This window comes from Thermobia domestica, chromosome 15, assembly GCF_964235325.1.
Source record: "Thermobia domestica chromosome 15, izTheDome1.hap1.1, whole genome shotgun sequence".
In the NCBI taxonomy this organism is placed as follows: Eukaryota; Metazoa; Arthropoda; class Insecta; order Zygentoma; family Lepismatidae; genus Thermobia; species Thermobia domestica.
The window spans coordinates 95175267-95198934 of NC_137468.1; the positions used below are offsets into that span (position 1 = coordinate 95175267).

The window sequence follows — 23668 nt, forward strand, 5'->3', positions numbered from 1 at the left end:
TATGACAGAAGAGCTTTGAGCAAGAGTTGTGATTATCTCTTATTTGGAGAGTTTTAGTCTCGTGATTTCATGCTGAAGGAAGAACAATTTTGTTTGATATTTTCGCTAACTTGACGGCAGAGGTCACATACAAGATGTTAGTTAATTCTGCCTTTTTCTTGTTTGTTTGTTTTTGTTCGTTTGTTAGTTTCTTTTCTCTTGACAGGAGATTACATATTTTTTCCCTTAGCAATGAATTAAAAAAAACATTTTGGCGGGAAAATATGTAAATGAGCTTATTAAGGATGTTCTGAGTGATTTTCTAAACGAACACGAATTTTATGTTTGCTATTAGAGTAATGTACATCATGTGTGATTTGATCATGTAGATCTAGTCGGTCAGTTTACCTGAGCTCCTTCGCGGCTAAGCGGTTAGTGTACGCGCATTTGGCGTGGGAGACCCAGGTTCGATTTCCGGCGGGAGCTCATGTGTTTCGGATTGCACATTAATCAGTAGGTCCCGTCTCATATAGCCTCGCTGCTGAAAGGGACGTTAAACTCAACTCAACTCTGCCAATTTACCGAAGGATATCAAATCTTGACGCATACTACGTGATCGATATTTTACGGGGCAAGGAGAAACATTCTTAACTCCAGGGCTGTCACGGAACTGAAAGACGTAAACGGGTTCTTCTGGATTTCGGTTCTGGAACCAAGAGCGATTTGCCCGAGGAAAAAAAAAAAACACCCGGGCGTGGGATGTAAAGAGATTCTGGCCCTGGAATGGAAACTATACTGAGGTGGAACGCGTCTTTGACGTGGAACACCTGGGTTCGATTCCCGGCGGGAGCTCATGTAGTTCGGATCCCACGTTCATGTGTCATATAGCCTTGCTGCTGAAAGGGACATCAAACTGATAATTATAAGAAAAAAGAGCTTCCTCATGGATACCTAAGTATAGTTAGCGTACGTGTCTTTGGCGCAAGAGAACCTAGTTCGATTCCCAGTAAGAGCTCATGAATTCAATCTCCGCGTTAAGCTGTAGGTCTATGTCTGGTGATGGCCTCTGTGCTGGGAGGGACGCTAAACTCTAATCAACTAACCAAACAAAAAGGGTAGAACTATTAGAAGGGATAGAGTACTAAACTTCACACTAACAATACTATAATTACTTGTACTGTAAATCGGCTAAAAATAGGCTTCCAGAGTAGCCTATACTTCATTGTTAAACATATTCGTTCATCATTAAATACGTTGTCTTATGATAAAGACAACGTATTCACAATTCATTTAAATGCTTGTTATGGTAATTCATTAGCACAAGAATAGACATGAAAACCAATATAAGCTTTTGGGTATCATGTAACGTAATAGTGTATCTCGTTTCACTTAATGAGTATTTCTGATAACTTTAATGGAGGAAAACTACTCGTAGTTAATTTTAAGTAAACAAAATTCAATAATTTATTTATTAATTATAGTTACTTGAATATGTTTTATTTATTTATTTATAATGTATTTTTGCCGAGTATTTTAGTATGCTTTATGAAAACAGAATTCGAAACCAGAAGCTGTACTATGTAACAAATTCCAATCAAACTAGATTTTTTTAAAAAAAGACTAAAAAACAAAATTTTGTAATGCATTTATAGCAAGATTGTTCTGAATGTTAATTAACGTATTAAACAAAAAGAAAAACATCACTTCCATCGGAGCATTTCGGGGACTTTTGAAGTTGATTTCAAACCAGTTTTCCAGATTTCGATGAGTAGGTAGCAAGCAGCTTGAAAAGTCAGTATGTTTAAAAAAAAAAAAAAAAAAAAGCCGTGAACGCAAGCAGCATTTTACCAAGAAAATTATGAACTTTCTTTGTGTGTTTCTAATATTAAGGTTATTTTGGTGGCTGGAAAATTTCTATGGAACTGCTTAATACTTGCTTCTTAGATTGTAGTGCGCTGCAGGCCCGTATCCACGGGGGGCTAGGGGGCCGGACCCCTCTAAAATTTTGCACGGCTCTTCTAAACTTTTCACAATAGGCTTGCAAATGAACTAATGATTGGATCGCCCCTCCCTCTACATTTTTGAGCTGGCTACCGGCCTGGTGGGCCGGTATTCTGTAATACTATAAACTGGCAGAAAAGCCAGTAATATAAACTTAACGTAAAAATTCTCTCTCCCAATATATATCGTTTTATGGTATCCCATTGCAGTTTGCTATACAAAATCCTAGAGATGCGATGCAAACGAAAATTTGAATCACAAAATGCCATGCATCTATGAAGTGGTTGATATATCGAAGTGGTTACATTCGCAACAGAAAATAAGTCAGTCATTACCACAAGAAATTTCATGACAGAAAGGCTTTCCTTTGGTTCAGCCTTCAGTTAGTCAGTAATGAACCTCCTCGAAAACCCCACATTTTTACTTTGCGTCAGCTCAGTGGTAGAGCGTTCCCCTCCGGTACTTGGGGTCCCTAGTTCGATCCCAGCTCGCGCCGTGCGGACTTTGTGGTGGACAAACACCGTGCTCGTGGGTTTTCTCTGGGCTCTTCCGTTTCCTCTCACTTTCTTCATTCCATTATTTTATTCATTGCTTATCATCATCGTCTCCTTTAGCCTACCCGGCATAACCGTGGGACGTAAAACTTAAAAATTTCATTTCATTTTCTTTCGTGCTACACAAAAAGTGATTATGGTTTTATGTTTACGTAATATAATAATAATGTTTTCTTTCGTTGTCGAAAATGCGATACAAAACATAAATTCCTATACAAATTTCTATATTGCCCCCAATTACCGTATTGCTCCCAATTAAAGCATTATTTAACTTCTGGTATGTTTTCTTTTCTTCTTCTTTTTTTGTTCCTTCCTTTGTTATAAATATGTAATTCTTGCAGAGATTAATCTAGAACAGTAATGGCAAAATGGCGGCCCAAAGATGTTTTAGCAGGACTGCAAATGTATGATTTTTGTTTTAATACTTGAGTAATAATAATGTTCTTAAAATACTTGATTCTGTCCATTTTTCATCATATTCCGTATTTATGTTTAATTTGTCTGTCTCCCAAGTATAATTGTTATTTTGTCGTGATTGTCATTGGTCCTCAATTCATTATAACTTTGCCATAACTAATCTAGAAAATTGCAATGGTAAATAAAGAAATTTGTGTAGTATTAGTTTATCATGTTTACAAGTGGCATGTGCGACAATTTTCTAATTTATTTTCTGTTTGTCTTTGCAGTGGGTAGAAGAGAGTTTTACCAACTTCGAGAAAGGAATCAACTGGAGATCATACGTCGTCTGTGATGTGGCTTACAACAATGTGAACAACTGGTTGTGGACGCCATTCATTGAGCGGGGCAAAGCCAATAGAATTTACATCGAGATGAAGTTCACTATCCGAGACTGCTCCCTGTTTCCCGGGAATGCGTTATCGTGTAAAGAGACGTTTAGTCTTCTTTACTATGAGTTTGACGCTGCTACCCGAGAGCCACCCCCTTGGGAACCGGAAAGTTATAAGCCAATTGGTCGAATAGCTGCTGGTGAAGGGAGGTTTAATACAAATAGTGAAGTGATAATTAATACTGAAGTGAAATCTATTCCTGTAACGAAAAAAGGTGTGTATTTTGCGTTCCGCGATCAAGGAGCTTGTATCTCGTTGCTTGCTATCAAAGTGTATTACATTACCTGTCCCGAAGTAACAGTCAATTTTGCCCATTTCCCAACCACCCCAACAGGCCGAGAAGTAACATCCATTGAGCGTGCCACTGGAACCTGCGTGGCTAATGCCGAAGAGGAGGAAACTCCAACATACCTCTGCAAAGGTGATGGTAAATGGTACCTTCCTACCGGTGGCTGCAAATGTAAAGCCGGATATGAGGCCAACTTGGATAAGCAGACCTGTAACGGTAAGTTACACAGTACTTCTGTGAAAGTAGTGTGAAGTTCTTGTAAGTGCTGTAGTTAAAATCAAGCTATGTATCAGACGAAACTATACTAGGATAGGAGCAGGTGTACGGTTGACTCCCCATTTTGTTTGACTTTGCTAACGAGGTTGAGAAGTCTTCAGCTAAACGTTATACTTTATAAAAGTTGCTTCTGTGTACGTAATTTATTGTTGGAATAATTTACGAAAATTTAATTAATGTGTATGTGTATTAGAGACGAAAGTGGAGGTATAATCAACATATAAGGGTCTGTTTTGGGTCATTTGACGCAGATTTAGCAATCTAATATATAGTGCGAATATCACTTCAAAATTGGGTTCAGACTTAAAAGATGGATAATCACTCGGGTACGCTCTGATGAAATTTTCTAACGTATCGAGAATAAATTGTTCTATCTTCAGTATAAGTATGGAGAGCTTAAATAAGGTTCTAATAATATGACTGTAGATCTTGAGCCCAGAGTCAGAATCGTAGAATCTAAAGATAAGTATGCGGTATGAAATGCAACATGGGAAGAACTTCTGCTATCGAAACCATGAAAGTTTTTTTTATTACCTAGATATAATTTTTCTAGCTTTTTCCATATCATTTCTTTAGTTTTGTTTTAATGAAAAGTTTTTTCATTGTGGGGAGTCACTTGACAGAAATACATTTGAAATGAATTATTTATAAATAGGGGGCGGAAGTTAACGAAATGTTTATCTTTTTTTCTGGTATTGCAAACACAGTATCCATCAAATACACATACTCGTTCTGAAACAGAAAATAATAATTTTAAAATGCACATTTTTTCATATTGAGCCAATTTTCAGCTTTTAGGTCCTTTTTGTCATTTTTCCTAAGTTTTGGTATTTTTTAAAAATTATTAATATAATTATTCATTGTCATTCTTCCGATTGTGGCAATATATTCGAGACTTTGCACAAAAGTAAGCAGACATTTTCTCATAAGATGACAATGTATAAGTAAAAGAAAGAATATAAACTATAGACATTAGTCTGTTTCTGTGTTGTCGTGACAATGATGGTGCACAGCAACAATATGTAAAATGAGTGGAAGAGCTTGGAGTTTTCATTTTTATTAAATATTTCCAAAATTAATTTCTGTGTGTGTATGTGTGTGTGTGATATTTTAAAAATTATTTTTAACGTTTAAATTTATTACTCTCTCTACAGTCTGTATCTTGGCGCTAGGAGGCAATGTGTCATAGAAGTCCCCTCCTATCTATCAGAATGTGTCCCTGATTTTCACATTCCGAATTTTTATAGAGACATTATTTCCTTCTCTTTGCAGTAATGCACTGGACATGGAAATGCTGAGATGTGGGAAATTAGTACATTTACCCTGAATAATTTGCTGTTTTTGTCTTAATCGTTAAAATTGTTTAAATTTATGTATATTTTTTTAGATTATTTTCATTTAAAATCAAATTTTACATATATCAACTGAAGAAGCTACCTTATTTTTGGTATATTTGTTACATTCTTTTAAACTTAACCGTTCCAAATTTAATAGTCATTTTCACAATTCTTAAGGTAGTTTATAGGTGATATATCTATATTTGTTAGGTCATGAACTTCCACTCCTATTTATAAATTATGAAATTATTACAAGTTGCATCATAGTATTAGGTTAGGTTAGGAAGTTAGGGCTGCCTAATTCAAGTTTTCAAAGTGTTCTTCATATTTAATGCACAAATTATATATTTTAAGCACTGAAGAACATATTGGATCCGTAATGTTGGATGATAATGTATTAAATTCGGAAATAGCTCTTTAAATGCTCTAGATTCGTAATTGTTTTACACTGACTGAAAATGACTGATATTAGTATCGAATCCATAGCTTTCGGGGTCGCTGAGACGAACAGTGACACTTCCGATGCAGTTTAAATCCAAATTCAGCCCTATATGTCCAAAACGAATTCTCCCCATGTGAAGAAGGTATTTTGCTAGTTCTTTATAAAATCACTTCTTACAACGTATTATTCCCGAACCACATCATAACATATATATTGTTTGTCAATCAGCTAGTGCTACTAGAATCAAGCACGTTTACGGCCCACGTTGTGCTTGGCTGAAAATTGTAGAAGTCAGTGTTTGAGAATTCAGCCTCTAAAATTGGAGTCAGATTGTAATTCGAACAGTGGACATTCATTTATTGGTACTTACGAGCAGTCATTCATATTGTTAGCCTAAAACAGATGTTCAATATCCATCAACTGAAAGCTCTATCATTTTGAAAGTGATCGTGTGAAGTTGAGAGCTTGAAAATCAAATTGTGTTCATAATGTCATTAACTATCTCTCGCTGCCACTTTTTTGGTTCCTCTTCCATTTCTAACACAATAAGCAGTTGAAGTTTAGAAATTTGTTTTCCGCCAGTTTAAGTTCGTGTCAGGTTTATGACGGTCAAACTTAAATAATGTCTAAAGTTTCCGTGAGATGACAGTTTAATCAATATCGTCACCGTCGTGTTCCCTGAGAAAAAGAGAGCAGGGCGAGGCGAGGGCAATCGGATTATTTCCAAGTCAAGGCAAAGCTTTCCCCGTGAATTTCTCAAGTTAAAAGGACTCAATCCTTCTTGCACATCTGCAATTTGCAATAGATCATAGGGGAGTCAAGAGTTTTACGCAACTAAACTAACAGTATTCATGTTGAGTTAAGTGATAATTATATCACTTGTTGTAGGCCTTGTGATTATTTGTCCTGAACTAATTTTCAGCGCCTCATTTCGATTTCGAATTCACTTCTGCGTGGATAATGTTAATTTATTTATTTGCTCAATTTACGTCATAATTCTTGCACATTGGGAACACTGTAGCCTAGTGGTTAGAGCGTTGACTCACGTCCGCGTGGTCCCGCGTTCGATTCCCGGCCGGTAGTTCCCAATTTTTGGCATCCATTCAGCGTCGTGAGGCGAACTTGGGGAGTCATGTGAAAACAAGACGTGACGGCTACTATGTCTAGAAAGCTCCTGATTCGCTTGTTAGGGACAGGGCGTCGCCAGGCTGGAGGTAGTTCTAGTTCAGCCAGTCGCTAACAGATGGCGCTGGAGTAGGCTTAGGCCCACAAAATGGGCCGTTACGCCAAGTCGTTTGGTTTAGTTTGGATTCTTGCACTTTCGTTGCGTTATGAGCATGATCTTGAAATTTAGAGGAAAGAGAAAGTAACTATAGCAGAGAAAGAACTAGTTAGTTTTGTCTTATATACAGTAATTTACTATAAAAAGTAATCATCCATTAAAGCATTTGCTAAACTATTGCGTGCCTGAAAGTTAATGAATTTTCGTTCGCATAGTTTAAAAACTTTCATTTAGTTTTTCCATAGTACATTCCAGAAAGCCAGTCTTACAACCACTCTCAATATTCTTAAAATTGTTCCGGTTTTCGAGCTCCCCGATCTTATGTGGCAGAGAAAACTTCGTAGATTACTGGTACTTAATTAATGCAGTATCGATGTACTGTATATGCTTACAAAATTCAATCTTGGAATGAATTGCTGTGCAAGAACTGGATGAAACTACTGCTTTTTATTATACCGATTCTCTGCGGCATGATAACTGAGCACCGACCTCAAAAATGAAAATGTGTAGTTAATCTTTTGGACAGGTTGATTAGCATAGCGCTGTTCACATTGATAGTGCTGTTCACATTGATCATAAACCAGAGACCCGGCATATCTGTCCAGTATACTGTTTCATCTGGGAGATGTCATACTGATCACATGTACATATCTTTATATAATATCTGGGGATGCCCAGAGGTTTAGGCGAAATATTGTAGTTAAATAATTGAATGAGTCTCCAATAGTAAACTTGCAGAGTTTCGTATGATACTAAATTTCAAAGTATGCTGTAAACCAATTAACGCACTCTTTGTTACATGCCTCTATCAATGGAAAAGAAATATAATTCCGTAATTGCTACGAAAATATACTGTGTATTGAGATTACGTAAATAAGCCTGATCGTTATTCTGTAGAAAATACAGTTACAATTATTGCTAGTAATTTATGCCTATTCTAACGGGAACTTGTCAACAATATGCAATTCAAATTCTGGACAGATTTTATAATTAAAATTGCTCTATTATGTTGTAGAGCAGTGACAATTGACAGAAGTTTACCAAACAGTTGAATATAAATGATATTGGTTTTAACTTTAAAAAAAAAAAAGTAAATCGAATTTATTGACAATACTTCGATTTAAACTATTCAGTTTAGTAATATTGTTCGTTATAGTGGTGTATCTATCCAGAATCAAGGGAATCGTCTCAGTACTATCGAAGAAATCATCTTAGTATACCATTCATTATCAATTTTGAATTGTATATTTCCTATATTTTTTTTTGTTTTTTTTCCTATAAGTTTATTTATTATTTTTTTACATACTAATAAAATAAATAATTATTTAAAAATTTAAAATTACAGAAACAAATATAAATTTGAATATAACGTTTCTACAACAATTAATTTTCCGACATTCTTAGATGAAAACCTCAGCTGAATATATGATTGTTTACAAATATTTAAAATAATTGATAATCAATATTATTATTATTTTCAGCATGTATAATAGAGAATGTAATTTGACTTTGTTCTTTCCCAGTGCCAAAAGAAGTTTTTGACTACAATTTTCATCCGTTAATAATATAATTTATACAAATGCATATACAGTAACGTCAGTGAAAGTTTCGTTTTATGACTTAACAGGTGCTGTATTTCTCTTATCTTTTTGTTTTGCTATCAAGGGTGCTTAAGTAATGTATAATCCAAATGTTACCATATCAAATATCTCCTTATCTCTTCCATCGGATTACGATGAGTTACAATATGTTCTTATTTATATGCATGCGTATGATCGAGGTCACCAGATGTTACCACGTTGCCTGGTGGCTTTACTATTTAAATCAAGTGACGTTTGAAAGAATGATGCTTTCCCTTTGAACACATTTGAAACCCTTTTGTTCGCCCCATCTTTTGTATTAATGTTAATGTTCTTAATTTAAATTGTATGGCTTTGCCGTATCTTTAAAGAAAATTAGTAATTTTAGTGCTAATTTTGTCATTAGGATGTGACAGGATACTATAACTTTATCAGTACAAAAATAAATTAAAACTACGGTTGATTTTGTGTTTAAACGTAGAATTTAAAATGACCTAAGAGAATTAAGGGTGGCAATGACAACATTTGATCTCCAATAATAAGTCTTTGGTATTGTTTGGCATAAAGTAGTCCATTGTTGAGCTGATAATGGTTAATCCACTAACCATAGTTGATAATTGTATAACACGATTGTCGTTTTAACGAGTAAAACTTACTGGATACTCATATCGAACGTAGCTTTGATTTACATGGTCTGTAGACTGATGCATATTGCAAACATGTATTTTAATGTAGAATGTTCTATGATTCCTGCATACAAAAATGTAAATCATAAGTATATCAAACTGTTTATAGGCCTAAATCATAATATGATTGTATTGCGTTTTCTAAGTAAACGCTATGTGAGAATTTCATTATTTTTGAAAATCAAAACCGAGTTTGCTGATTGAGATTTAAATTAAATAATAAGCAAATATGTTTAGTGAATTCCCCTAACTGTATATTAACAAGGATTTTTACTTTGAAATGTTTATCGTTAAGCCTCTTAAAAGCAAAATTTGTAAGTTATTGAAAATATACATTAGATAGCTGTATTTAGTAATACTTTTGAAATTTCTGTCGCAGTAATTATAATGAACAGTATTAAGAGTTGTGGTAATTGAAAGCTGGTTCTTTTACAGTATGTCCACCTGGAAAATACAAGCACGCTGCAGGCGACGAGCGATGTCAGCTGTGCCCTGATCATAGCACTGCACCTGATTATGGTTTCACGGAATGTCGCTGTGATACTGAATATTATAGAGCACCAAAGGATCCCAAATCTATGCCATGCACACGTGAGTACCTTACTGAAAACTTAAAAATGTTTCAAGATAATATATTAAAAAAATAAAAAAATACATTTCTTATGATTGTTACCATAGCTTCACACTTGTAGTTCCTTAACTTTCTTTCGAGAAATATTTAGCTTAGGAATGTGTCTTCCGAGCTACATGTAAGCATAGCTTCACACTTGTAGTTCCTTAACTTTCTTTCGAGAAATATTTAGCTTAGGAATGTGTCTTCCGAGCTACATGTAAGCATCAACGGTTCATATTTCGTTATTAGGACATTGCTCTAGTTTTACTTAGAGCAAGCATTTTTTTTTTCTGTAACACGACTTGTACAGACTTTTTAAATAAATCATCCGAACTTCCTTTTTCGATATAATTTCGTAACAGTAGGATTAGATTGCTGAGAAACATTAAAAAAAATTAAAAAGTTTAAAATCTTATTTATATTGATGGTTAGTGAACGTGTGCTTATTTCACGGACGGTTTTCAATACGCTAAAAACTTCCGTTTTTGAAGAAGGTATTTATCCATATCTTTAATTTAGTCTTGAAAATTTTATATTTCTGTTCTGAGACGGAGAAATAATCATCCTCCTATTTGCCAATTTACCTGTTTTATGAGAAAGGTGTACTCAAGCGTTTCTATGAATGACTGTTTTGGCTGTGCAAAATCGTAAGTGCATACGCTACTAAGACTAGTAAACAAGAACTAGAATATAATAATTGTTCTAAGAACTTTTTTTTTTGTGTGTGTGTGTGTGTGTGAAATAATATTTTTGTAAAAAGAAAAATTTTCAGTTGGGTACTGAAAAGGATAAGAGCATGATACCGATACCTATTACACTGTGACACTTTCTAAATATGTAAACGCGACACTGTATGGTCTACCTACGATGAACATTAATGATTTTCAAGATTTCTTTGATCTAAAGTTGCATTGCAAAGATTGATACATCGTATCGTGTATTCGAATGAACTAAGTTCCATTGTAGTATGACACTGATAAATTTGGATTGTTAGAAGTTTTCTTTTTTTTTTCTTTTTTCTTTTTTTTTTTTTTTTTTTAAGAGTTTTACTCTTGTACTTCGACTCTTGTGGACAGTTAGATAATTAACTCAATTTGGACCACACTAATTGTAACTGGCATGCGCATGTGTACTAACAATGTACTGGACTGTGTCGAGGACATCTTTCTATGGGATATTTATTCATCTGTCTATAATAGAGCACACAATTCCCCAAATCTTCGTCAAATCTTGGTTGTCTTTAGGTAAGGGTAAAGATTCGACTACCACCAATAGATGGCAGCATATGTCACATATCTTTCCAATATATTTTATAGGAAGCAAACAACATTCAAAATAATTCCATAAGATCCAATCAATAATTCCATAATTCCAATCAAATCCATAAGATGAATATTCAAACGTTGTCCAAAAACAAGTTGAAGAAATAACCCCCAGAATTATCCGTGAAGTTTTATTTTGTTCTAGAAACATGTTCCCAATAATGAAATTCTCTCAACAATGAAAGAAACAGTATGTCTTAATTTCACTCTTCAAAAACACGTTCCCATTACTGAAATTCTCTCAACAATGAAATATATATAAAATTTTACTCTTCAGAGGCATGTTCCCAATAATAAAATTCTCTCAACATTGAAAGAAATAGTATATCTTTTTAATTTTACTCTTCAGAAACATGTTCTCAACAATGAAAGGAACAGTTTATCTTTTAATATTATTCTTCAGAAAAATGTTCCCAATAATGAAATTCTCTCAACAATGAAAGAAACAATATATCTTTTTAATTTTACTCTTCAGAAACATGTTCTCAACAATGAAAGAAACAGTTTATCTTTTAATTTTTGTTCTTCAGAAAAATGTTCCCAATAATGAAATTCTCTCAACAATGAAAGAAACAGTATATCTTTTTTTAATTTTACTCTTCAGGAACATTTTCCCAATAATTAAATTCACTCAACAATGAAACAGTATATCTTTTTAATTTTACTCTTCAGAAACATTTTCCCCATAATGAAATTCACTCAACAATGAAAAAAAAAGTATATGTTTTTAATTATACTCTTCAGAAACATTTTTCCAATAATTAAATTCTCTCGGCATGAAAGAAACAGTATATCTAAAACTCCACCTATTTTATTCTCAAATTATTTATTAAACTTGTCTTGGATAAATTTTGAAATTTCATCTCTTGAATTTGATTTAATTATTTTGAATATTGTCACTCCCTAAAAAGATACAATGGAATGATAGGGGACACTTGCTGCTATCTGTTGATTATTAGTGCTTCTTTAAAAGTTTCCTAAATTATTCTTGAACATTTAGTTTCATATATAATCATCGGTCCAAAATCTTCAATCTCAATCCTACTAACAAACTATCTTTTTATCTCCTCTCTGGCCTTTCTACATAGTACCGTGTTTACATAGGCTCTACATCACAAGAAGACCCACCTGACGATATATAACAAGCCCTCTTAACATTTCTTACCATATTGTTATAACTTTTCCCCCTCTCCAACAAAAAGGAGGAAAAAAATTGTCACAAAGTGCGTTTGTGCTTCCATGTTATTATTATCTGTGATAAGTTCCTATCTAGTCATGCAATATATATAATTTTAAAAAGGAAAAGGACTTCGTACAAACACACTTATAATCGACTAAAATAGATCAGAGTTTTATCGTCCTGTAGTACGCGTACCACTGGTAGTACGCCAATGGAAAATGTTGAAAACCCTTGAAATAGATGGTAAACGTCTGCAATTTCATAAAATACTACTAAATCGAGGTTAGTACCCACGTTTTGTCATAGGTGTTATTTGGAATACTTTTAGAATATCTATGCAATCGACAATAACCTCTGTTAATGTCGAAGTGATGTTTTATTGATAGCAGGGCCGGCGCGAGGGGGGGGGGGGGTCGAGTTGTGCCACCGCCCAGGGCGGCAAGTCTAATGTGCGGCAAAATTTGAAAAATAAAAGAATACTATCAAAATATAATGCTTCGTAATAGGCCCATATGGAAAAATAAAATTGTGTTCACCTGAGAATGTAATTGAGCTGACTTCACTCACATTCAGGAAAATACTCACTCAGGAAATTCAGAGTATTCCCCCCTCATTTTCAATTATCAAACTACTAGCCACAGGTATCTCGTTCAATATTTCTCTTGCAGCGGCGTAGATAAGATTTTCAGCTAGCGTGGATAAAATTTTCAAGGTGTCTTTTATAATTTTTCTATTTAGCAATGTTCTAACGCTTTATTCCAAGTATGCAAAAAGTACACTCCCACTTGAGACAGGCCGTTCTAGCCTATAGCACCTAAAGACATGTAGGTTCTAGCAGCGAATCTTTAACCAATTTACAAGTTGTTCATTCCGAATATAGGAAATCGTACAGCTTAATTTTTACTTGAGAAATGTCTGCTAGAATTATTTGCACAATTGCGCATACATTACAGGATTTTCCCATTTTCGATGGACAACTTCGTACTTTCTTTCTGCTGGATAGATTGGCGACTACGTAATACATCACTATAGTCATCATCTGACTGTACGACTGACAGAAGTAATAAACGCTGCCATACACGTTCTGACAGCTAAAGGAAATGAACACTCCTATTGAAGACATGAGGGGCCAAGAATATGACAATGGTTCCAATATGAAAGGCAAAAATTCAGGTATTCAGAAGAGAATTTTAGAAATAAATTCCCGAGCCTTCTATGTTCCTTGCAGTAGTAATTTACTAAACCTTCTCGTTAACGATGCAGCCACAGCATCTTACTACGCCATTTTTTATGTGTAATTAAAAAATGTTTGACTTTTTCACTGCGTCAGTTCAATGCTGAGTCATACTAAAGGAACATATTAGCAATCTCACTTTAAAACCATTAAGCACCACAAGGTGGGGGAGCTGAATTGATGCTCTGACTCCACTTAGATCAAATAGGAGAGGTTCAAGATGCCTAACTTCAAATAGGTAACGATAATAAAACCCATGATGCTGTGTGTATAGCAAACCAGTTGCGTGACCTTACTTTCCTTTGCTTACTCGTTATCTGGTATGACTTTTTACTTCATATAAACGCAGTAAGTAACAGTCGCCAAAGCATTTATTCTCATGTGTTGGATGTAGTCGGGTTTTTTGAAAATATATATGAGTACTTTGAGAGGAGCAGAAATGGTGCAAAGTTTCAATTTTACTTAGTTGATGCGATGGAGTTGGCATCAGCATTAGATACGGATAATCCACGGATTTTAATATAGTGCAAGCTCGAAGTCGAAAGAAGAAGAGACAGCTTCAATACGAGGCAGAGAATGAAGCTGTTGAAGATATACAAACAAGATACAAGAACGATTTTTATTACAAAGTTCTAGACGTGATTGGTTAACCTTACTGGTAACATTGGCAAGTGGAGAAAGAAATTTATCGAAACTTAAGCTTATTAAAATCTAAGTTTTTCCAATTCTGAAACATGCTTGAGTGGTCTAGCGATAATGTCAATCGCTATAGAACACGAATTGACTGAAATATTGGACTACGCGAATGTGATAAAGGAATTTTCATATATCAAAGCAAGAAAAGTTCCTTTCAATTAAGGCATGTTAAATTTATGTATCTCTGTTGTGTATATCTCGTTCAATGTATTATCTTCATGCTCCATACTCTATTGAAAACAGCTTTTGATATAAAAAGCTTAAAAATTAAAATTCTTAGTCGTGACTAAAGCATATTTTTTATTTTATTTTTTCTGTATGCGCTGTTGTATATCACTGATGCACAGTGAAATCGAGCATACTGAATATTGTGTCATCGTATGGAGTCGTTTAAATATTACGTAAGCATTTGAGAGAAGTAATTCATTTTTTTATTTATTTTTTTTTCACTTTTCTATTTTATACGTGTTTGTAAATGGGGCATCTTACTCTTTCGTGACACTTGAACGTCTTCTGTCAAGATAAGGTTTACGGAGTAAAGAGGCGGCATGTGGAAGTACCACCCAGGTCGGTAAAACTGCTAGCGCCGGCCCTGGCTGATAGAAATGAGCCTGTTAGTCTGGAATCGAACCGTGGACCCCACGCACCAGAGGTGAACCTTCTACTACTGAGCCGTCACGGCTTCTTCTTAATGTCGTGTACACTCTGTGTTGTTTAAGAACGAAAGAAAGACAAATTTATGAATTGCCTTTCTAAAATACGAAACAATAGGGGGGGGGGAGACAGTGCTTTTTTGTTTTGTTTTGTTTTCCCCTTTCTCCCCAAACAGATTAGAATAATGGAACTAGCAAGAAGAGAAGAATCAGGTATAATTTGTTTATTAGCGCTGCTAGTGTATTTGAAGTCTAATTTTTTCCTGCGACAACAAGTGGATCGTAAATTAATTTGGAGAATGTGGTGTGAAAATTAATAAAATAAAATAAAAAAATAAAAAAATACAATTAATAACATTATTAAAATAATAAGAAAAGTAATCGGGACTAGAAAAACATATGTTAAGCAGAAGTTATATTCATGTTTTTGATAAGGTTTTTTTAAGTTTCTAAAATCTAATATTTGATTGTGGGGAGAAACATTTGCAGTTTGTTCTGAGGAAATATTTATACTCTCAGTAAATTCTCACTTTTATTTGTCCTGTAACTTGTAATCTTATAAATTTTAATTGATTGATCTATGCTTGTGAAATGCCGAGAATGTATAAAAAATTGAAAGTAAAACAGCTTTTCTATTTTTATTTTTTCCTGTAGCAATTATTATTATTATTATTATTATTTTAATGATATTGAGTTTATATTCTGAAATCATTCCTCTGATCGTGAAATATGGTACTGAATCTGACTTCCATCCTGAGTCGACATGTTGAAGAAGTACTTATTGGCATTTTGAGAGAATTCGCTTATTAAGCTGAAATTTAGTTGATGATGAGGCCTCATTTTACACTAGAATAAACTCGAGCGCAACACGTAACCCCATTAACGTTGGGTTTGGGTTGGGCTCTAAATATCCTCAAGACGCCCGTCGGGGATTCTTGTGCCGTGTTATTAGTTGGTTATGAAGATCCGTTCCGGAGAAAATGCCTTCTTCTCCATACGTCAGTACGGAACGCTAACGAAGGTTGGGAAATTTTGTGACATCGCTCTGAGAGAAACCTTGGAGGGAGGAAGAGATGTAGACTTGGAGATTTGCATAAGGGTAATTAAGTTCTGTACATCATTAGTAGTAGCCCAAACTTTTGGATACGGAGATTAATAGTTACATGGTGGTAGTAATAAGAAATAATTAGGATTTGAAGGAAAAGTATTGAGAATCGCGAAATAAAAATAGTCTTCCTAGAATTTACATCTCTCCCCATTTAACGAACAGTCTTTTCTTAAATTTACTTCCCAGTCACTCGTGGCATAATGCGGATGGAGAGTACGATTACAAATATCCGACATAAAAAAAGAATTGTGTCATCATCCTTCTAAACCCTTAGTTATTGACGTCTTGAATTAAAGTGTAATATCCTTTTGAAACTATTAACTAAACGAACAAAATTATGTTTCGCTGGATTTGTCTTCAAAACTTCATGAAATAAAATGGAATTTCATGGAGTTTATTCTCCTTTTTTTAAGGTCCTTTTTAACGCTCATGCCGTAACGAGATAAAAAAAAAAAATGGATCAGAAATTGCATTTGAGGGGACTTTAAGTAACTACGCATGTTGTTCACTAATTTCATAATTTGTGTCTGCATGAAGTTAACTCCGTTTTATTTAACACAGTAGGGAAAGATTGTATTTAATATTTGGCTTGGATATCATATTATGTAACGAGACTTACAAAACTGTAAACGAGGTATTTCCATTTGTTATGTTAGAGACTATCATTAGAATCATAGTTGTATGTCGCGGATGCCATATTTTATATTCACACTAACCTCTAGTAATAGATGTTATTGTTGAGAAAATTACTTTTACGACCGTCCTGATGGTCCGACTTAGGTCTAATTTGTTTCGAAATTTTTTTATTGGAAAATATTAGTTTGGCATATGTGTATCTTTTTAACTTTACGCCCATACTTATATGTTGAAGGTTAATCCTCCATTTGCTAATAGTGCTTCTTTTTTCTTGGCAACACTCTCCGTGAGTTTCAGTAATTTCTTCTGTAAACTAAATAAACACTTTTCATCGCTGTCTCTTATTTCGATGCGAGTGCCTTTTCTCTATGGGATACGATCAAATACTTTGATGACCAAGACTGTATGAGGGTTTTTTTTCTTTTTTTTCTTTTTTTCTTTTTTTTTAATGATGATGATTTAGTGGTAATCAGAACTCAAGAGAAAGTAAAATTGTAGCGTGTTTCCTCTTTTGTTATAACTGTCAAAAGTAAAGGATAGTCTTGAAATAGTAAGGATGTAATAATATTATTGTTCAATTTACGAAAGCTGTGCAATTTATATTGTTTTAGTGTGACGTTGGTTTTACGTTAAATTAAAGCTTAGGTTAGTAGGATCTTCCAACTTGATGTACAGGTCATTGTGAAACCGCATGGCTTCCAATGAAATACAGAATTTAATCTAATTTTCTAACAAAAATACTTAGTATGACTATAACTTGTTGTAAAGAAATAAATGTATGAATTTATTGATAGATTCCTAATGCAGCCGATATTTATTGCTAGAGTGTTAATTCACAGATATATATGTTAATTTCGTTTGTATTCTTTTTTCTTTCAGAGCCTCCAAGCGCACCACAAAACCTCACAGTCAATTTCGTTGACCAGTCTACAGTAACGCTGTCGTGGAATCCACCTCATTTTCAAGGCGGACGAACTGATACAGTCTACAGAGTTGTTTGCGATGTGTGTGAGACCACCGTTACATATGTTCCAAATACGGTAATTAGTTATTTGTTTCTTGTATTAACTGCAGTACGACCATAAGTAATTACGAAAACTTTTTTGGTTAGGTTATTCTAATATTTGTTTTTGTGACTGTTAGTTGAAGAGCGTTTCATATACGCTTGTAAAAGTATATCGCGAAAATGTCAAGTCATCTCTTGGACAGTATAGAGGATTTTGTGCAATTCAGTTTGCAATATGGTGATCACACATGAAACTTGTCTACTGAGCTCATGATGTTTTCTATCAGCGAGTTACGTATGCTCGTAAATGTAGAGAAATTATAAAACAACCTATTTATTATGTAATGTTAATACATACGCTCGTCTGTCCTTCATCCCACACAATAACTCTTGAACGAAAGCTTTTTTTTTTTGTTTTTTTGCAATATACAGCTAGAGCGATTGTATCAGTCTGTTAACATCTTCACTGGAAACAGAGGCTGTCCATATCCCGTACATGGAAATATTTGCTGCGGTTATATATATCCTTTCGAAGTTAACAGATTTTTTTAGTTAAAAAAATATATTGATGAGTTTAAAAACTCATTCACTTGGACGGGGTATGAGAAAGTATAAAGTTTTGCGTGGTTGAGGTATGAGAAGGTATATAATAAAGTTCTTTTTGTTGTCTTTACCACGGTTTATTGTAATATCTTTGGTACAGGCACGATCATTGAGTTGCCTAGGCGCAACAGAAGTTGGCTTTCAAAGGGACTGGAAAGCGTAATGATCAACTTATCTGCCTGACAATGTGAAAACCCAGGCTCGATGTCCGGCGCAATTGCACATGTGTGCTCTTTGTATTTTTGAATTTCATTGTATCTTTATCTATAGAGAATGGCTGTTCATAAAATAAATGACTTGTTCTTCTACTTCTATATCTATAGAAGACTGTCATACGGATTCTTTAATACGCGCTGACGCGTCAACACAATAACCAGTGTCCTGTTTTCGATCTTTACTCCAGTCTCACTTTTCCACTCCGAATTTAAGAAAAACATCATTGTCGTATTTCATGCAGCTGTAAATAATATATCCAAAATTATTTAACACTTTATTTCGTTGTACTTCTCGAAATAAAGTTCTGCAAGCTTTTTTAGGATTTCGTTTTACCATATATGAGCTGGTATATAATTTTTTTTATATGTGGGACTAAGTTGTAAGTATAAAGATTATGTATAAAACAACAGCGTGTATTTCCGTTGTGAATATTTGTTATAAAGAAACCTAACATTGTACATTGTAAATCACAAAGAGTTGAGAAAAGTTTCCGATAGTTGTGAAGGTCTATTTAGAAAAAAAAGTAACTTCTGGAAAATTAATCTACTCAATAAAGATAAGATTTCTGTAAGGTTATCTTGTAATAAAAGGAAATAAATTTATCCCGTGATTATCACATAAAAATTTGAGCAAACAATAAGCTTGTGCAACTTGCTACTCTTAAAGCAAGTATATAATATTGTAGACAATTAAGTTAATAAAAACTTAAATAAATAATTACTGTTAGTAATAATTAAGTCGTGAATCTAAGTAACGCTATCACGAATTCTTGTATGAAGTAATTTCGTTGCTAGACCTACTGGTCTTCAATATAATACATTTTCTGACTAAGGATTCGATAATAGTCGTAATAATTGTAAGAAATAAAGGAAGAACCTTACTCAAAGCAAAAAATAATGCCAGAATTACGACAAAGAGAACACTTTTTCTTGGTTTCGTAATGCAAACATTTACCGCATAGGACTAATTTTCTGTTCATTCTTTTCAGGAGACATTTAATGATACTAAAGTCACCATTTCCGGTCTGAATCCAGTCACAACATACCGGTTCCAGGTGTTCGCAGAGAATGGCGTGACTGAATTAGCGGGTCAAAGTGATTATGTGGACATAACAGTGACAACTGAAGCTACAGTTCCTTCCACAGTGACGAATGTCCGAGTGACAAATGTAAAATCAACAGAAATCACTCTAGAGTGGGATGCTCCCGACGATCCATACACAGACATTGAAATGTACGAAGTTCGTTATTTTATAAAAGACAATGATAGCAATGCTTCCAGTATTCTTACAAAGAAAGAGGAATCGCCGTTTACAAGTCTTAAACAAAGGACAGAGTATGGATTTCAAGTGAGAGCGAAAACTACCAAAGGATGGGGTGAATTCAGTCCTCCAATTTACAAAACTACGGGACAGGTGCTAGGCACAGGTACAAATATTTTAAGTTATCATTGTATTGGTACGAACAAGGTTTCACATACAAATGTAACTGATAGATCTTACAGGCTAAGTTTTATGTAGATCTTCCTCTGCAAAATAAGTAAATGTATAGAGAAGTATGTTTGTGGTAAGAATGCATATGCAGTTACTGTTTCATATATCATTTTTTATATTCTTGTACTTATTTTTTTCGTTGATAGGTCATTTTTCTACTTATTTGATTTTGCATTTAAGGGTTAAAGTAAGATAGAGTGTATATTTTGTTATCCATCTGATTTTTGTGCGAAAGCTAGTTTTAGCTTATTTAGCTAGGCGATGCCACTATTTCAGTAGAGCAGGAGTAGCGTGGCTTTTTTCTGTGATGTGTGAAACTGGAGTGACATATTGGGACTACCATGTATACGAGAACTGAATGGTAACGATGTTATTACACAGATATAGAATACATTTAAATGGTGTTCCTGATTTCTATTATTATTATTATTATTATTATTATTATTATTATTATTATTATTATTATTATTCGGTTTAAGCGTGAAATGCAAATAAACTTAATTTACACTTATTTTTCTTACGTAAAGTAAATTTTCAATGTACGATCAGTATGTAGTGCACTACACAAATCTATGTTCAAGTTCCTGTCAAACTTTACATAGCGTTTGGGATCAACTTCTGTGACAGCGATAGTAATGCTTGTGGGCAAGCAGTTTCGTTGCAGATGATGGTATAGATGATTCTTGATGAAACACCAGAATACTAAGTTACATGGGGTGACGTCTTCAGAGCCGTGGTTCCCAACGCAACAGCACTTAATCTCCTTCGGCTTCACGGCTAATCGTTCGTTGAGGTGTCATTAAGAAAGCGCCGAACGTCGATATAGTAACACGGTAGCGTATCATCCTGCTGAAAAAATCAAATCAGCACTAATCTACTCGTTCAGCGGGAATAGTTATCGTGTCGACATATCCAGACACGTATAACCCATTAAAAGAAAGAAGGATTTATAAATCTTTCAGTGGGAAATGACACAAACGTTAATTTGGTTTCATGACGTTCCAGTGTCAAAATTGTATGGAGATTTTCAGTATCCGAAATCCTAACATTATGTCCATTCATTATCTCAGGAATGAAATCCTTTGTCACCGAATTTATTTGTAAATCCATTCTTTTCATGAAATATTGGAGATTTACAGAGAAAAATGTTTACAAGCCTAAATCTAACCTTGTGCAACAACTGCAGTCGATATAGTTAGCAGAATATGTTGTATCTGACTTCCCTGGGCAATTCTTTCCTCATCCCGACTACGTGTAGGCAACCACGATGGCGATCATTTTCTGTAGACATTCTTCCAACTTGGAAATGCATAGACCATTGAAAGGTCGTTGTGCAACTTATTAATGGATTACGGAATACTATTTTGCAACGTTTTGTACTTCTGTGTAACCGTGTTTCCAAGTTTATTAGACAAAATTAATACAGGCTCGCTATTCCATTCGATCACCTGTTTCACAATCTGACACTGAGCACACAACATGCCTCAGACAATCACATATCACTTAACGCAACCTAAGCTTACGTGAGCAATAGCGCTGTAATGTCATCATGAAATTTTTCCATATGTACTTACGGTAAGGATTCCGAAGCTACAATTAATACCTAAATCCAAAGAAAGAAAGATGAATTTTTACATATATTTGTATAAACTTAAAATTAAGTTATTAATCCTTAATTACAGTATTAAGCCATAAATATATACTAAATACTAGACGTTTGTTTAGAAGTTGCATTTATCAGGAACATAATCCCAATCAAGTTCGAAGAGGGCAAGTTCTTACATTTTCAGTGTTAATTTTAAAAATATATATATATTCTTAATTGCATAATGGAGACAAACGTGTGATTCGAAAAATCGTTATCACTTATCACCGATAGAAGACTTCTATGCACTACGATTTTTTGCATTTTTCTGCTTCGAATCCTGCATTAAATTGTAAGTTCATGTCTCATATTTTCGGGACTGAAAAGGAACGTTGAATTCCTAATTCGTCAACGCAATTAGCTTTTCATCTCGATGTAGGCCTTATCTGATTTAATTCCGTCTGTTAAGTCAATCTCGTTTCACTTTTTTTCTTCATCCTTTCCATCACAGTTCCTTCCGTCGCCATCGTACCAGTTTCTTTGTCTCTTTCTAATTATCTTTGGAACAAGATACAGGGACATTGTATTATATTGATAGTCAGTTTGGTTTCTTTTCCGGAACCGATTCCTTTCAATCCATTCCAAACAAGAATTCGATCCAGAGGAACGAATTCTTTCGTTCTGCTAAGTCTTATGTTTCCAACTTCTTTAGTTTTCCATTTTCAATTTGATTCCTGCAAAGAGAGATTCGATTCTTCTTCTGGATCGAATCCTTTAGTTCTGATGAATAATTCCCAGTTCCAATCGAGGTCTCTAATATCGTTCCTCATTTCAGCTAAACTAGTCAAACAAGTTTATATCACGTGGTAAATTGTTGTAAGGTTCGTTTTGGTAGGGGAGGGAGGAGTAAGTAGTAGTGTATAAAGAAGAATTGCCATATTTCGAGATATGCGCAGAAAGTTCCATTTCTTCCTTATTTCTTGCTTTTGTTGTAGCAAACTAAGGACATGAGGACGAAGAAGGAAAGTTTGGTTGATTCTAGACATTCGTAATAGGTTCATTATAATGTTCTTCGTCACGAAATGTACACCTGTTCTTAAGTATTGCTTGTGTCCGATTCTATCCATAGCAATTCGTTAACTGGGTCCACTTGTCTCTTTAGTTTCGTCATCTGGATCCATCAACCAAATCCACTGATTCAATCTGTCAACTACATTGATCGAATCCATGTTTTTATTCTCCTGAGTAAAATTGTCCTTTGTTTCCGCCAGAATAATCCGGTTTCTTTTCAGAGATTTGATCTTTTCATTCCACTGAAAAATTTGTTCTTTTAGAACGAATTGTTCCGGAATTACCAATCACTAATGTTATTGAAGAGTATTATGTTCGTGCTGATAGATTTCGTACTTCTAAAATAGACTTGCTGAAGTCTTCTAAATGAACAAAACGCGTCACGTAAGTTTTGATTCTGAGAAGAAAATGTAACAGGTTTCTGTGTAGAAGGCATAATGATTTCTGCACGTTGTGGCAGCGGAATATTTATAAAGTAAACTAAGGAATACTCTTGGTTTTAGTATTAATGCGGGCGCATTACGTGTCATAGCGCTTTTATCTCATTCATCCTTTCAGGGTATAGTTTTTATTATTAAGTCATAAGCAAGTTAGACTTCATATATGACCATGGTAGCTAATTTTATATTGTACAAAATCAGTTAATTTTCCACATGTACGCCATTAATTATTTCAGAATATTTTGACCTTGATGTTGTAATTTTTTAGATAATTAATGCCTTATGAGTTTGCCACACATCAGTTGACCTATCAAGTGAGAAATTCCATGCGGTGCTTTTTATCACATCGAACGGTTTCAGTCACATGTAAAATCTCCGTCATTGGAGCACTCTGTCTAGAAAGTTTGTTGCTTAATCTCTTTTTAAAAGAAAGAGGCTGTAAACATGCACATTTCTCGATAAGGGTTCTTTTTATCGTAAAACATAATAGCATACTTAACATGCAAGCAATATAGCAAGTGACGATAGAAAACAAAAAA

General features: G+C 34.3%; 1 protein-coding gene across 10 annotated transcripts in view; it reads left to right on the top strand.

Moving 5' to 3' along the window:
* Eph (Eph receptor tyrosine kinase) overlaps positions 1-23668 on the top strand; it is a 470301-nt gene that overhangs the window by 420688 nt on the left and 25945 nt on the right. For 8 of the 10 annotated variants that reach the window (XM_081739982.1, XM_081739978.1, XM_081739984.1 and 5 more), the window contains exons 4-7: positions 3221-3887; positions 9695-9865; positions 17596-17756; positions 19530-19968. In XM_081739982.1, coding sequence (XP_081596108.1) covers positions 3221-3887; positions 9695-9865; positions 17596-17756; positions 19530-19968 — 1438 coding nt within the window. The remainder of the gene's footprint in view (positions 1-3220; positions 3888-9694; positions 9866-17595; positions 17757-19529; positions 19969-23668) is intronic. The other 2 variants (XM_081739980.1, XM_081739985.1) reach the window with 1 other exon arrangement.